Below are 15555 nucleotides of genomic sequence, written 5' to 3' on the forward strand. Positions count from 1 at the left end.
TAGGAAAGGGGCGTGGCACGCAGGGCGAGTGGGCGTGGTGCGCGAGGAAAGGGCGGGGCGCGTGCGGAAGTGGGCGTTGCACGCAGGGGAGGGGGCGGGGCTGCCGCGCGCCCTTCCCGCCCGCAGCGCCCTGGTGCGCGAGGCCGCGGGCGCCATCTTGAGGCGTCTCGGCGCCATCTTGCGCGGCGGCAGCTTCGCCGCCCCGGGGCCTCCCCGGGGCCGTTGTGGGCCGCTGCGGGACTGCCCGCTCTTCCTGCAGGTGAGGGGGGGCCCCGGGGAGCCGCCGGCCCGTGTCCCCTCAGCCAGGGCCTTGTCCCCCCCCAACTGTCCCCCCAGCCACAGCCCCGTCCCCTCAGCCCCCCCTGTCCCCGCAGGTGACCCGCGGGGGTGACGCCGCCGGCCAGGTGTCCGTGGGCATCCGCGTGCGCCTGGTCACCGGCCGCCCCTTCGGCCTCCGGCTCCTGGCGCCGCCCCGACACCTCGCGCCCCTCTTGGGGTGCTGGATCCGGCTCCTCGTCCTCCTCCGCCGGCCCGGAGGGGGACGGACCCCCAGGATCCCCCCGGGAACACGGTGGGGCCGGGAGAGGTGGCACCCGCCCCCCAATAAAGGTGGAAGGGGGACACCCCCCCCCCACTCCCCCGCCTTGGCGCCCCGGGAAGGACGGACGGACGTGGGTAGCTGCAGCCAGCGGGTCACCCCCCACCCCAGCCTGGGCACCCTCTGTGACCCCCCCGTCCATCAGCAGCCCCCCAGGAAGGACAGATGGACACAGGAGGGCAAGGCCAGCGGGTTCCCCCCCTCCAGCCCTGGGCCCCCCCAGAAAGGACGGACAGACACGGCCGGGTGCAGCCAGGAGCTGGGGGGCTCCGTTTATTCCTGGGGGGGCACCTCTGACCCCCTCCTCCAGCCCTGTGGGGTGGGAAGGTGTCACAGGGGGGCTGCACCCCCAAAATTAAACATACACACCCCAAATGGATCCTCCCCGTAGGGCCCCCCCCCAAACTAAACATCTGCCCCCCCAATAAAACACCCCCCAAAAGAGCCCCCCACAATTAAATCCCCCACAATTAAACACTCACCCCCAGAATTAAACACCCCCCTCCCCAATTAAGCCCCCCACCCCCAAAGACTCCCCCAAAATCCCCCTCCCCCCCCCAACTCACCGTCTTGCCTCGCCGTCACTGGGGCACTGTGTGGGGAGAGACCTGTGTTGGGGGGCTGCCACTGGCCCCCCCGATTCTGGGCTGCCCCCCCAGATCCCAGGGAAACCCCCCCAGATCCCAGGGCCCCCCCAGATTCCAGGCCCCCCCCCCAGATCCCAGGGCTCCCCCCAGACCCCAGGGCCCCCCCCAGATCCCAGGGCTCCCCCCAGACCCCAGGGCCCCCCCCCAGATCCCAGGGCCCCCCCCAGCTCCCAGGGCTCCCCCCAGACCCCAGGGCCCCGCCCAGCTCCCAGGGCTCCCCCCAGACCCCAGGGACACCCCCCACACACACATCTCCGCCCGCGGTCGGTGGACGCCCCCCATGTCCCTGGGGGTGCCCCTGCCCCCCCCGCGGGCCCCCCCCGCACCGCGGATCTCGAGGCGGCACTCGGTGAGCGCCTCGCCCAGCTCGTTGACGGCGCGGCAGGCGTAGACGCCGCCGTCGAAGGGCCCGGGCTTGCGGATGTGGAGGGTCAGCACGCCCTGGCTCTGCCGCGCCAGGAACCGCGGGTCCGCCCCGATGGCCACCTGGTTCTTGAGCCACGTCACCTTGGGCTGGGGGGGTGCGGCGTGAGGGACCCCCAAATGCACCCCACAATGTACCCACCACCCCCCCCCCCGGCCTGGTGCTCCAGCTGCACCACAATGGGGGGGGCACGGGGTGAGGGACCCCGAGACGGGCGCTAAAATGGACCCTGACCCCCCCCTGTGCCCTGTGCTCCATGCACAGCCCCTTGGGGGGGGGGCACGGCCTTAGGAACCCCAAAATGTACCCCGGACACCCAACCCCCCCACTTCTCCATCTGCAGCTCCCTGGGGGGGGAGCGCAGGGTGAGGGACCCCGAAATGCACCCCAAAGTGTGCCCTGAACCCCCCCTGCGCCTTGTGCTCCATCCACGGCTCCTTGGGGGGGGGCACGGCCTTAGGAACCCCAAAATGTACCCCGGACACCCCACCCCCCGACTTCTGCTCCATCCGCAGCTCCTTGGGCTGGGGGTCCGCAGGGTCAGAGACCCCCAAGTTCACCCCAGAACCCACCCCCCTCGTGCCCCATCCACAGCACTTCGGGCTGGCGGGGGGGGCACAGCCTTAGGGACCCCAAAATCTACCCCAGAACCCCCCCCACCTTGTGCTGCTGCCAAACCACCTCGGGCTGGGGGGGGTGGGGAGGTGAGGGTCACCCCAAAACTCCCCCACCTCGTGGAGTGTCGGGGGGGGGGCAGCATGTGGGACCCCCCCAAATCCCTCCCCACGCTTTGTGCTGCACCCACAGTGGGGTGAGGGGGACCCCACCCCCCCCAGCGGCTCCCCCCTCGGCCTTGGGGTGCCCCCCCACCTTGGGGTGCCCCCGCACGGCGCAGTTGAGGGCCGTGGTGTACCCGGCCACGGCGCTGCGATCCACCAGCGGGGTCAGGAACTGGGGGGCCGAGCGGAAATCGTGCTCCTGGAACTTGGGGGGCTTCAGCGACAGCCCTGGGGGGGGACACGCAGAGACACGGCTTGAGTCGGGGATCCCCCCCCCCTCAGACACCCCCAAAGTCCGCGATGGAGGGGGGGCGGCCCTGTGGCTGGGCTCCCGGCGCGGGGGGCAGCCCCCCAAAATCCCAAGGGGGTGCAGACGTTCGGGGCGTGTCCCCCCCTAAAAAAAAAAACCCTGAGGGGACTCGGGTGTCCAGGCTGGGCCCCCCCCCAAAATATCCCCGAACCTCTGAGGGACCCAAACGTCGGGGGTGTCCCCCCAACCCCCCGAGCGAACCCACACCCCGGGTGCCCCCCAGGAGCAGGGGGGGCCCCCCGCGCAGGGTTGGGGGCCCCCCCGCCCCACCTGGCTTGGGGATGCGGGCGCTGTTGGTGGAGAGCCCGGCGCTGGCGCTGAGCCCGCAGAGGTTCTCGCTGAACACCCGGAACACGAACTCGTTCCCCACCACCAGCTCCGAGACCGTGCAGCGCGGGGGGCGGCTGTGCTCGTACACCGTGAACCACTCCTGGGGGCGCAGCGGGGTCGGGGGCAGAGAGAGGGGAGTGGGGGCAGAGAGAGGGGGGTCGGGGGCAGAGAGAGGGGAGTCGGGGCAGAGAGAGGGGAGTCGGGGCAGAGAGAGGGGGGTCGGGGGCAGAGAGAGGGGAGTCGGGGCAGAGAGAGGGGGGTCGGGGGCAGAGAGAGGGGAGTCGGGGCAGAGAGAGGGGGGTCGGGGGCAGAGAGAGGGGAGTCGGGGCAGAGAGAGGGGGGTCGGGGGCAGAGAGAGGGGAGTCGGGGCAGAGAGAGGGGGGTCGGGGGCAGAGAGAGGGGAGTCGGGGGGTCAGGCAGAGGTGTTGGGGGCAGTTGGGGGGCAGACGGGGGCAGTTGGGGCACCGAAGCAGCCGGTCGTGCTCGCGCCCCGGGAGCCGCTCCTGCGGGCGGTTGGGGGGCAGCAGGGGGGTAAGTGGGGACCCCGGGGGGCACTTGGGGGTCGCGCCCCTCACCATGGTGCGGGTGTCGGCCTTCTGCACGGTGTAGCCCGTCAGCTCGGCGTTGCCGTCGTCCTCGGGGGGCTCCCACTGCAGCAGCGCGTTGCACCCCCAAACCTCCTGCACCGTCACCGCCCGCGGGGGGCCCGGCCGCTCTGCCCAGGGAGGGGCCTGCTGCACCCCGCTGCGCCCCCCCGCTGCGCCCCCCGGCGCCCCGCTGCACCCCAACATCCCCAGGCCCCCCCAGCCCTCAGCCCAGTGCTCCCAGTGCTCCCAGTGCCCTCCCAGTGTCCCCAGGGCTCTCCCATTGCCCCCAGCTCTCCAAATTCCCCCCATGCCCCCAGTACTCTGGTGCTCCCCGTGCTCCCCAGTACCCCCAGTGCACCCGGCTCCCCAGCGCCACCAGTGCCCTCCCAGTGCCCCCAGCACCCCCAGTACCCTCCCAGTGCTCCCAGTGCCCCTGGTCCCCCAGTACCCTCCCAGTGCCCTCAATGCCCTCCCAGTGCTCCCAGTGCCCCTGGTCCCCCAGTGCCCCCAGCACCCTCCCAGTGCCCTCAATGCCCTCCCAGTGCCCCCAATGCCCTCCCAGCACTCCCAGTGCCCCTGGTTCCCCAGTGCCACCAGTGCCCTCCCAGTGCTCCCAGTGCCCTCCCAGTGCCCCCAATGCCCTCCCAGCACTCCCAGTGCCCCCGGTTCCCCAGTGCCCTCCCAGGGCTCCCAGTGCCCCCGGTTCCCCAGCACCACCAGTTCCCTCCCAGCGCCCCCAGTTCCCTCCCAGCGCCCCCAGTGCCCCCAGCGCCCACCGACGACGCGCAGGCGGACGCTGGCCGTGTCCTCCATGTTCTCGATCTGCAGGCGCAGCTGGTACTCGCCCGAGTGGCTCCTGGCGGCCGCGCGGATGAAGAAGACGCTGTCGCTGTCCGAGTTGCGCACGTGGACGTCGTCGCCCAGCGCCTGCCCCCCCCTCGTCCAGGTGATCTTGGGGCGCGGCTTCCCCTGCGCGGGGGGGCGGCGGGGTCAGCGGGGCCGGGGGGCTGCCCCATAGCGCCGGGAGGCTGCGACTTCCCCCCATAGCTCCATGGGGCAGTGACCCCCCCATATTGCTGTGCCCCCCCATATTTCCACGTCACCCCACACCGCTGTGCCCCCCCACAAGTGCCGTGGGGCCGTGGCCCCCCACACCACCGTGCCCCCCCCCCAGCACTGTGGGGCCGTGCCCCCCCAGCACTGTGCCCCCCCATATTTCCACGCCCCCCACAAGTGCCCCCCCCGCCTCGGCGCCCCCTCACCTGGAAGGGGATGACGAGGTTCACCTGCTCCCCCACCCTCCGCACGTACGTCTGCCGCAGGTGCCGGGGCAGCCGGATCTTGGGGCGCTCTGGTTGGGGGGGCACCCACAGAGACACGTTTGTACGGGGGGCGAGGGCGCGTGTGTCCCCCCCCCGCGCCCCCGGCACCCACCCACGATCTCGCGGATGGTGACGGCCTGGGCCAGCGTGGCCGGGGGGCTCTTCCCGGCGATGTTGACCCCTATGACGCGGAACAGCAGCTTCTCGCCCGTGGGGAGCCCCCGCGCCGTCACCCCGCAGCGCTCCACCAGCCCCTCGTGCGCCGGCAGCCACTCGTCCGCTGGGGGGCACGGGGGGGGCGCACGGGGGGGGGCGGGATCGGGGTGAGGTGGGGGGGAGCAAGAATTGGGGGTCGGGGGTTGGGGGCAAAGTTTGGGGGGTGAGGAAAAAGGGGAAGGGGTGGTGTAGGGGATTGGGGGTGTAGGGGACTGGGGGGAATAGGGGTTGGGGGGCAAGAGTTGGGGGGCAGGAGGGGAGTGGGGGGCCGAGGGGGGGTGTTGGGGGCAAGAGTTGGGGGGCAGGGGGAGCTGGGGGGCAGGAGCTGGGGGCAAAGTTGGCGGGACAATGGGGCGGGGGTTGGGGGGTGGTGGGGGCAGAAACACAAGGCAGAGCCCCCCGCTATGGGTCAGGGCCCCCCCGCCGTGGGTCAGCCCCCCTGCTATTGGTCAGGGCCCCCCCGCTATGGGTCAGCCCTCCCACTATGGGTCAGCCCCCCTGCTATTGGTCAGGCCCCCCCCGCTATGGGTCAGCCCTCCCGCTATGGGTCAGGGCCCCCCCGCTATGGGTCAGCCCCCCGCTATGGGTCAGGGCCCCCCTGCTATGGTTCAGCCCCCCCGCTATGGGTCAGGGCCCCCCCACCGTGGATCAGCCCCCCGCTATGGGTCAGGGCCCCCCCGCCGTGGGTCAGCCCTCCCACTATGGGTCAGAGCCCCCCCGCCATGGGTCAGCCCTCCCACTATGGGTCAGGGCCCCCCCGCTATGGGTCAGGGCCCCCCCGCCGTGGGTCAGCCCCCCGCTATGGGTCAGGGCCCCCCCGCCGCGGGTCAGCCCTCCCACTATGGGTCAGAGCCCCCCCGCCATGGGTCAGGGCCCCCCCGCCGTGGGTCAGCCCTCCCACTATGGGTCAGGGCCCCCCCGCTATGGGTCAGAGCCCCCCCGCCGTGGGTCAGCCCCCACTCACAGCCCTCCCGGCAGTATTCCACCAAGTAGCCGTCGATGCCGCCGGCCCCCACGCGCTCCGGGGGGCGCCACTTGAGCGTGGCCGAGGTGTCGGTGACGTCCTCCAGCATCAGGTGCGTGGGCTCGCTCGTGGGGGCTGGGGGGGCCCCACGTCACCCCCTGCGCCCCCACAGACCCCCCCCGGGAACCCAGAGCCCCCCCCTCGTCCCCCAGACCCCTCCTGGACCCCCCAACTCCCCCCCCTCCTCCCCCCAACTCCTCCAGGTGCCCCCAACTCCCCCCCCAGGACCCTCACACCCCCTCTCGCTCCCCCCAGGACCCCCCAAATCCCCTCTCTCCCCCCCAGGACCCCCCCGGCCCCCACCGATGGGCATGAAGGGCTGGGTGTTGTGGCTGGGCTGGGACACGCCGATGGCGTTGACGGCGAAGACGCGCATCTCGTAGAGCACCCCCTCGATCATCCGCGTGGACTCGTACGTGGGGCCCGGCAGCACCTCGAAGTTGAGCTTCACCCAGCGCATGGAGCCCTTCTTCTTCCGCTCCAGCAGGTACCCTGGCGCGGGACACGCGTGGGCGCGGGGACGCGGGGACAGCCACACGCGTGGGCAGGGACACGTACAGGTAGGGACACGCGTGGGCAGGGACACGCGTGGGCAGGGACACGTACAGGTAGGGACACACGTGGGCAGGGACACGCAGGCAAGGACACGCGTGGGCAAGGACACGCGTGGGCAGGGCTGTGACAGGCAGGGACATGGCAGGGACACGTGTGGGCAGGGACACACGTGGGCAGGGCTGTGACAGGCAGGGACATGGCAGGGACACGCGTGGGCAAGGACACGTGTGGGCAAGGCTGTGACAGGCAGGGACACGGCAGGGACACACGTGGGCAAGGACACGCGTGGGCAGGGCTGTGACAGGCAGGGACATGGCAGGGACACGCGTGGGCAGGGCTGTGACAGGCAGGGACACGGCAGGGACACGCGTGGGCAGGGCTGTGACAGGCAGGGACACGGCAGGGACACGTGACTCTCACCAGTGACCGGCTGCCCCCCGTCGTACTTGGGGGGCTCCCAGGCCAGCACGGCCCAGTCCTCCCCCACGGAGGTGATGCGCACGGCCTCGGGGGGGTCGGGCACGTCTGCAGGGACACGAGGGGACACGTGGGGACACGAGGGGGACACATGGCACCCCCGGCCACCCCCTGTCCCCAGCCCCAGGTCCCTGTGTCCCCTCACCCTCATCCCCGTGTCCCCATGTGCCCTTTGTCTGTCCCCGTGTCCCCTTGTCCACCATGTCCCCGTGTCCCCTTTGTCCCCAGCCCCGTGTCCCCTTTGTCTGTCCCCTTGTCCCCTCGTCCTCAGCCCCGTGCCCCCACATCCCCGTGTCCCCTCATCCACCACGTCCCTGTGTCCCCTTTGTCCCCAGCCCCATGTCCCCTTGTCCCCCACAGCCTCGTGTCCCCTTTGTCCCCAGCGCCGTGTCCCCTCCTTACCGACCACCTTGACGAAGAGGGTGGCCGTGTCCTCGCCCACGGGGTTTGTCACCCGGATGGTGTAACGCGCCTCGTCCCCGCGCTCCGCGCTCTCGATGACGAAGCTGCTCAGGTCCTTCTGCTCCTCCAGGTGGGCCCGGCCCTCCCGCACCTCGAACACCTGCGGGGACGCGGGGACACGGGGCTGGAGGTCATGGGACACGTCACAGGGACACGGGGCTTTGGATCAGGGGACACAGGGATGCGTCATGGGGACACAGGGTCATGAGAAGGTGTCATGGGGATGTGGGGACATGTCATGGGGTCACGGGGACATGAGGGGGGGTCATGGGGTCACAGGGAGGGGTCACGGGGACACAGGGATGTGGGGACTTGGGAACAAAGGGACACGGGGAGGTGTCAGGGGGGCAGCGGCCACGGGGATGCAGGGACATGGATGGGGACACGGGGACGTGGATGGGGACACGGGGGCACAAGGAGGGGTCATGGGGACACGGGGACGTGTCACGGGGATGTGGGGACACGTCATGGGGTCAGGGGGCCACAGGGACATGAGGACACGAGGGGGGGTCCTGGGGACGCAGGGAGGTGTCACAGGATTGGGGGGGGCCCACGCGGGGCCACGCGCCCCCCCCCAGGTGAGGCCAAGGGTGTCACCTCGTCACCCTTCATCCAGGTGACGGTGGGCGCCGGCTCCCCCGAGATGGGGACGTCGAGGCGCAGCTTGTTCCCCGCCACCACCACCAGCGTGTTCTCCGTCGCCTTCCCCGAACAGTCCAGGTGGATCTTGGGGGGCTCTGGGGGGGGACACAGACACAGAGCGCTGGGACCCCCCCGCGCCCCCCCGGCCCCGTGTCCCCCCGGCCCCCTGCCCCTCTCACCTTGCTTGGGGACATATTCCACCTTGATCTCTGTGGGCGCGGGGAGCAAAGGGTTAACGGGGGGGGGGGGTGTCCACAAACCGCCCCCGAGACCCCCCCAGAGCATGACCCCCACCCCCACGGGCTCTGCGGGTCCCAAAATGGGGCTTGAGACCCCCCGAGTGTCCCCAAATGTCACCCTGGGCCCCCCCCGAGAGGTCTGTGACCCCCCGGCTCCATCACTGACCCCCCCCCGACCCCACGAGTGACCCCCCAACCCCATCACTGACCCCCCTGACCCCATCACTGACCCCCCCGACCCCACGAATGACCCCCCGGCCCCATCACTGCCCCCCCCGACCCCACGAGTGACCCCCCGACCCCACGAGTGACCCCCCGACCCCATCACTGCCCCCCCGACCCCGCAAGCGACCCTCCCCCCAGCCCCACAAATGACCCCCCTGACCCCATAAGTGCCCCCCAGCCCCATAAATGTTCTCTCAGCCCCACAGCTGACTCTCCCCAGCCCCCCCGCGCCCCCCCGCGCCCCCCCGCGCCCCCCACCCAGGAAGTTGAGCTTGGCGGAGAGCGAGAGGGCGTAGCCGTCGGGGATGAAGGTGTAATCCCCCTCGTCCTCGGGGCGAACGTCGTCGATCACCAGCTTGTGGAACCTGGGGGGGGACACGGGGACGGTGGGGGGGGCCCACAGCACCAGGGGGGGCAGCAGTGACCCCCCCACCAGGCCTTGGTGGGGTGTGAGCCCCACGGGTCCCTCCAAAATCCACAAGACCCCCAGGAGTGTCCCCAAGACCCCCCGGGTGCTTCCAAACCCCCCCAAGCCCCCCATGGGTCCCTCAGCCCCCCCAAGCCCCCCCCGGTCCCTCAAAGCCCCCCCCAAGGCCCCCCCCGGGTCCCTCCAACTCCCCCCAAGACCCCCACAGGTGCCTTTGTCCCCCCCCAAGTCCCTCAAGTGTCTCCCCAAGACCCCCATAAATCCCTCAACCCCCCCCCCCCAGACCCCCCCGGGTGCTTCCAAGCCCCCCCCCCAAACCCCCATGGGTCCCTCCAACCTCCCCAATCCCCCCCCAGGTGCCTCCACCCCTCACCCTTAATCCCCCCCCCATTCCTCCCATCCCCTCCTGGGGGTCCCTCCCTCCCCCTTGGCTGCTCCCCCCCGCCCCCTTTTTTTTATTTTTTCCATTTTTGGGTGCCCCCCCGCGCCCACCTGCCGCTGTGGGAGATGTGGATGCGCTTGCTGGGCCGCACCTCGACGCCGTTCTTGTACCAGCGCCCCGTCACCTTCTCGTCCGACACCTCGCACTTGAACACCGCCTGCTCCGTCGCCTGCACCGTCAGGTCCGCCATGTCCTGCAGCACCTCCAGCTGCTTCTCTGGGGGGGGCACAGGCACGACCGGGGTGAGGGGACCCCCCCTGCGCCCCCTCCTATGTCAGGGGAACCCCCCCCCGCCCCGGGCTCCCCTGGGGGGAAAAACCGGGACCTTCTGGGCACCCCTCCGTACCCCGGGGACCTCCTGGGATCCCCTGGAGACCCCCCCAGACACTCCTGGGACCTCCTGGACACCCCTCAGCACCCTCGGGACCCCCCAGGGTGCCCCCCAAGACCCCCCCAGACACCTTGGGACCCCCCAAGACCTCCTAGACACCCCTCACCACCCTTGGGACCCCCAGGAATCCCCTGGAGACCCCCCCAGACACCCCTGGGACCTCCTGGAGACCCCTCAATGCCCCCAGGACCCCGAGGGACCCCCCCAGCCCGGGGACACCGACCTTCCACGATGACCTCGGCCTCGCTCTCGCCGCCGTTGGTCATGACCTTGTAGCGCCCCATGTCCTCCTTGGTGGCCTCGTTGATGATGAGGTAGTGCTTCTTCCCGTCCTTCTTGAACCGGTACTTGAAGGTCTCCTCCCGCGTCAGCTCCACCCCGTCCTTCAGCCTGCGGGTAGCGGGGACGCGTGGGGACACGGGGGGGACACGGGGGGGACGCGTGGGGACACGGGGGGGACGGGGGGGGGACGCGTGGAGACATGGGGGGGACGCGGCGGGGACACGGGGGGGGACAGGGGATGGAGGGCACGGCCACGCAACACCAGGGGTGGACACACCGTGGTGGGACAGTTGGACGGACAGAGAGACAGTCAGAGGGACAGACAGACAGAGGGACACAGTCGGATGGACAGGGGGACAGTTGGAGGGACAGAGGGACAATCGGATGGATGGATGGACAGCCAGAGGGACAGTCAGACGAGGGGGGGGGGGACAGGCAAATGGACAGAGGGACAGGCGGACGGATGAACAGGTGGATGGATGGAGGGACAGGCGGATGGACGGATGGACGGACGGACAGTCAGAGACAGCTGGACGGAAGGATGGTTGCACGGACAGTCAGAGGAACAGGCAGACACAGACAGGCGGATGGATGGATGGAGGGGGGACAGGTGGATGGAGGGACAAGTGGATGGATGGATGGACAGAGGGACAGGCAGACAGAGGGACAGGCGGACGGGGGGGGACAGGCGGACGGGGGGGACAGGCGGACGGGAGGGGACAGGCGGACGGGGGGGACAGGCAGACGGGAGGGGACAGGCAGACGGGAGGGGACAGGCGGACGGGGGGGGGGACAGGCGGCCGCGTACCACATGACCTGGGCGCCCTCCTCCGACACCTCCGTCTCCAGCACCACCCGGTCGCCCACCACCACCTGCTGGTCGTCCAGGCCCTTGACGACGGTGACGGGGGGCTCTGGGGGGCACACACGGGTGTTGGGGGGGGTCACAGGGACCGTGTGTGTCCCCCCCCGCGCCCCCGCGCACCCTTGACGAAGACCTCGGTGAAACATTTCTCCTCGTTGACGCGACACTCGTAGGCGGCGTCATCGGCCAGGGAGCACTTGTTGATGGTCAGGATGCGCTTGAGGCCGACGTTCTCGAACACGTACCTGGGGGGACACGGGGGGGGGACACGGTGTGAGTGCCACGGCCGGGGGGACCCCGTGGCAGGGAGGGGGGGGGCCTCTCTCCTTCCTCCAGACCCCCCAACCTCCCTGCAGCCCCCAAAGACCCCCAGAACCCTCCCGTGCCCCCCCAGAGCCCCCCAAACACCCCTCTACCCCCTTCCGGCCGCCCGGAACCCCCCCGTTTCTCCCCCTGTACCCCCCCGGCCCCCCCCGGCCCCCCGCCCTCACTTGTTGCTGGGTTTCAGGAGCTGCCCGTTCTTGTACCACTTGAGGGGCAGGTCGGGGTCGCTGAGCTCCACCACCAGCTTGATCTTGCGGCCTTTGTCCACCTGGTAGGCGGGGTCCAGCTTGCGGACGAAGGCTGGGGGGGGTCAGGGGGGGTCGGGGGGGGTCAGGGGGGGCCGGGGGTCTCCCCCACCTCCCCCCCAGGCCCCAGAACAAGCCTCCTCCCCTCACTCCCTCCCCCCGCAGCCCCTCCCCTGCCCCATCTGTCGCTGCCCCCATGCCCCCCCCCCCCCAAACTCCTTTTTCAGCCCCCTGGGGGTTCCCCCCCCCCCCAAATCCTCTTCTCCAGCCCCAAATCCCCCCTCCCCACCCCCAGACACCCCCAAATGCCCCCTCCCGCCCCCCCCCAGACCCCCCATTCCCCTTCCACACCCCCCCAAACCCCCTCCCCACCCCCTGAGACCCCCAAACACCCCCCGGCCCCCCCCCGCCCACCTTCGCTCTTCTTGGGCTCGACCTTGATCTTCTTGAGGCGCTTGAGCATCCCGCGCAGGTCGGTGATGCCGTACTGGAAGGCGATGCGCTCGTACTCGCTCTTCTTGGTGACGCCCTTGAGCAGCTCCCAGATCTCGGGGGGAAACGCGTCCTCCTCGTCCTTCTTCTTCTTCTTCTCCTCCACCTGCACCTCCCTGCGGCGCCCGCGGATCTTGCACGGCCCTTGCACGGCCCTTGCACGGCCCCGGACACCCCTCGAGGCCCCCCCCCCCCCCCCGCCCTCCTCATCCTCGCACCGCTGAGCCCCTCGGGCACCCGCGTGAGCTCCCCTGGCACGAGTGAGCCCCTCGCGCACGGGGGCTCTCGCACGGCCCCTCCGCCCACCGCCTTATCCTTGCACGACTGAGCCCGCGCCCATCGTCCTCCTCGCGCGCCCTTGCACGGCCTCTCGTGCCCCCTTGCGCCCTTGCAGGCCCTGTCGTGCACTTTCACACCCCTTGCACATCCCTACACCCTTTGCACACCCTTGCACACCCTTACACACCCCTGTATGCCCTTGCACACCCCCATGTGCCCTTGCACCCCCTTGCACAGCCCTGTGAGCCCTTCACATGCCCCTCACACACCCCCACACCCCTCGCACGCCCCTTGCACGCCCCTCACGCCCCTTGCACGCCCCTCGCACGCCCCACCTCTTCTTGAGCAGCCCGCTGAAGTCCAGCTCCCCGGCCATGTCGCTCTTGGCATCACCCCTGGGGGGAGACAGGGGGTTGGGGGGTCCCGGGGGCGCCCCGGGGTGTGTTGGGGGGTCGGGGGGGTGTCATGGGGATCCCCAGTCCACGGGGGGGGGGTGTCCCCCATTTTGTGTCCCCCCCCTCACTCACGTCCTCTTGAAGGCCTGCAGCACGTTGTCATTGCCGGTGGGGCGGGGGGCTGCGGGGGGCAGAGGGGACGTGAGACCCCCCCAGCCTGTCCCCAGGGGTCCCCCGGGGCGTGGGGGTGGCCGGGGGGGGTCCCGGGGGCGTTCCGGGGGGGTCCCTGACCCTCGACGTCGATGTTGAAGGAGCAGCTGTCCTTCTTGTCCTTGGTCGTCACCTCGCAGCGATAGTCCCCGCGGTCGCCACGGCCACCTTGGCGATGAGCAGCTCGAAGGTGTAAACCTGGGGGGCACGGGGGGGACACAGACACAGGGGGGGCACAGGGGACACGGGGGGGGGCACGGGACGGGTAGATGGACACTGTGAGGGACGTGCTGGAGCCCCTCCCCATCCCCTCCCAGTCCCTCCCAGTTTCAGTAACCTCCAGCCTCCCCCCAATGCCACCAGTCCCTCCCAGTGTCCCCCAGTGCCCCTCCACTGCTCTGCAGTCCCTCCAGTGCCCTCCAGTCCCTCCCAGTGCTCCTCCAGTTCCTCCCAGTCCCTCCCAGTGCCCTCCAGTTCCTCCCAGTCCCTCCCAGTGCTCCTCCAGTTCCTTCCAGTCTCTCCCAGTGCCTTCCAGTCCCTCCCAGTGCTCCTCCAGTTCCTCCCAGTTCCTCCCCAGTGCCCCCACCTTGCTCTCCTTGTCGAAGCTCTCCTTGAACTGGAACCTGGCGCCGCTCTTGCTGCCGAGCTCCAGCCACTTCCCCTTGAACCACTTGACGGTGGGTTTGGAGGGGCCCTGGGCCCCGTCCACGCGCGCGGCCACGGCCACGTCCTGCCCTGGGGACCCCCCGCGTCACCCGGGGCCCCAACAACCCCCCGGGACCCCCAAACCACCCCCCCGGGCCCCCAAACCACCCCCCCCGGGGCCCAACAACCCCCCGGGGCCCCCAAACCACCCCCCGGGGCCCAACAAACCCCCCCGGGATGCCCAACCCCCCCAGCGCCCCCCCAGCACCACGGGCACCCCACAACTGCAGGTGTCACTGCTGCCAGTGCCCCCCCGAGCCCCCATGGACCCTCCCGAGGAGCCCCTAGAGCCCCCCAGGAGCCCCCCGCAGCCCCACAGAGCCCCCCATGGACCCCCCCACCTGAAGACCCCCCCGCAGCCCCCCAGGACCCCCCCAGCACCCCTTACCGCAGTTCACCAGGACACTCTGGGGTTTGCTGAGGAAGAGCCCGTCGGGGTCGCGGGGTTCGTGGGGGGTGGATGTCGTCTGGGGGGGGGGGGGGGGTTATTGGGGGGCTCCGGGGGGGTCGCGACAAAGTGGGGGGGGCACAGAGGGGTCACCAGACTTGGGGGGTGGGGGGGCAGGACTCACCCAGGAATCATCCTTGGTGTCTGCAAAGAGATGGGGGGGGTCAGAAGTGAGGACCCCGCCCAACACCCTGACCCCAAACCTGACCCCCCCCCGGCCCCCCCCACCTTGGGAGGGCTCGGCCGGCGCCTCCTCCCCCGCCTGCTCCTCTCCTTTTTGCCCGTTTTCCTCCTTTTTCTCTTCTTTTTTCTCCACTTTTTTCTCTTCCTTCTTCTCCACTTTTTTTTCCTCTTTCTTCTCCTTTTTCATTTCCTTCTTGGCAGCTGGGGGGGGCGGTGAGACACCACTGACCCCCCCGGGGCAATTCCGCCCCCCGGGGTATCCCCCCCCACCCCCCTCCAATCCCCTCCTCCCCCGGCAGCCCCGGGGGGGGGGGGCAAGTGGACACCGCGGGGGGGGCAGGGAAAGGCGGGGGGGGGGGGGCAGGGAAAGGCGGCCCCCCCCCCCCCCCCCCATATAAGGCCGGGATTTGACTCCAGCCCCCCCCAAAATAGCGCGGCCTCAGCTGTCACCGGGCTCAGGTCACCGGGGGGGGCCCAACCCCGCCCGGGGGGGGATGTGTCCCCGTGTCCCCCCCCCAGGGTGTCCCCCCCCCGCGGGGAGAGGCCGATTGAGTTGCTGTCACCTGTGGGTGCCCTTTTGGGGCGGCTCATGTGTCACCTCAGGGGGGGGACACACACGTGTCGCCCCCCCCCAACCCCCTAAACCTGCCCCGTCACCACCCACATGGGGAGTTTTCCCCCCCCCGGGGCAATTTCCGCCCCCCCCGGGGCAATTCCCGCCCCCCCCGGGGGCAATTCGCCCCAACACCCCCCGGGGGCAACTTCCGCTTCCCCCAAGTAATTGCCCCCCACCCCCTCCTGCCCCCCTTCCTCGGGCAATTCCCCCCCCCAGTGCCTCCTGCCCCCCCCAGCGATACCCCCCGCCCCCCCCATGCCCTGTCCCCCTGGCTAACCGCCCCCCCCCTTTAATTGCTCCCTCGGGGTAATTAACGTGCCCCCCCCGTACCGGGTTTGCTGGGCTCGGGCATGGCTGTGCTGGGGCTGAGGGTCACAATGCCCCGGGGGGGCCCCGGGACCCTTTAACACCCCC

The 15555-nt window shown here is 70.8% G+C and overlaps 1 protein-coding gene across 1 annotated transcript; it reads right to left on the reverse strand.

The window, feature by feature from the left end:
• Positions 1 to 852: 852 nt before the first annotated feature.
• On the reverse strand, positions 853 to 15493 carry MYBPC2 (myosin binding protein C2). Its single transcript, XM_074929982.1, is given in 31 exon segments — positions 853 to 910; positions 1165 to 1190; positions 1572 to 1758; positions 2540 to 2676; positions 3029 to 3188; positions 3664 to 3803; positions 4452 to 4644; positions 4938 to 5026; positions 5110 to 5277; positions 6178 to 6312; positions 6541 to 6729; positions 7213 to 7317; positions 7672 to 7831; positions 8329 to 8468; positions 8553 to 8582; positions 9096 to 9202; positions 9757 to 9922; positions 10321 to 10487; positions 11188 to 11293; positions 11365 to 11489; positions 11736 to 11868; positions 12228 to 12421; positions 12920 to 12979; positions 13112 to 13160; positions 13271 to 13351; positions 13354 to 13387; positions 13776 to 13924; positions 14283 to 14334; positions 14336 to 14379; positions 14667 to 14726; positions 15472 to 15493. Coding segments are annotated over 30 exon segments (3393 nt in total). The 3' UTR covers positions 853 to 910; positions 1165 to 1179.
• Positions 15494 to 15555: the final 62 nt, after the last annotated feature.

This window comes from Athene noctua, chromosome 31 (assembly GCF_965140245.1).
Source record: "Athene noctua chromosome 31, bAthNoc1.hap1.1, whole genome shotgun sequence".
In the NCBI taxonomy this organism is placed as follows: domain Eukaryota; kingdom Metazoa; phylum Chordata; class Aves; order Strigiformes; family Strigidae; genus Athene; species Athene noctua.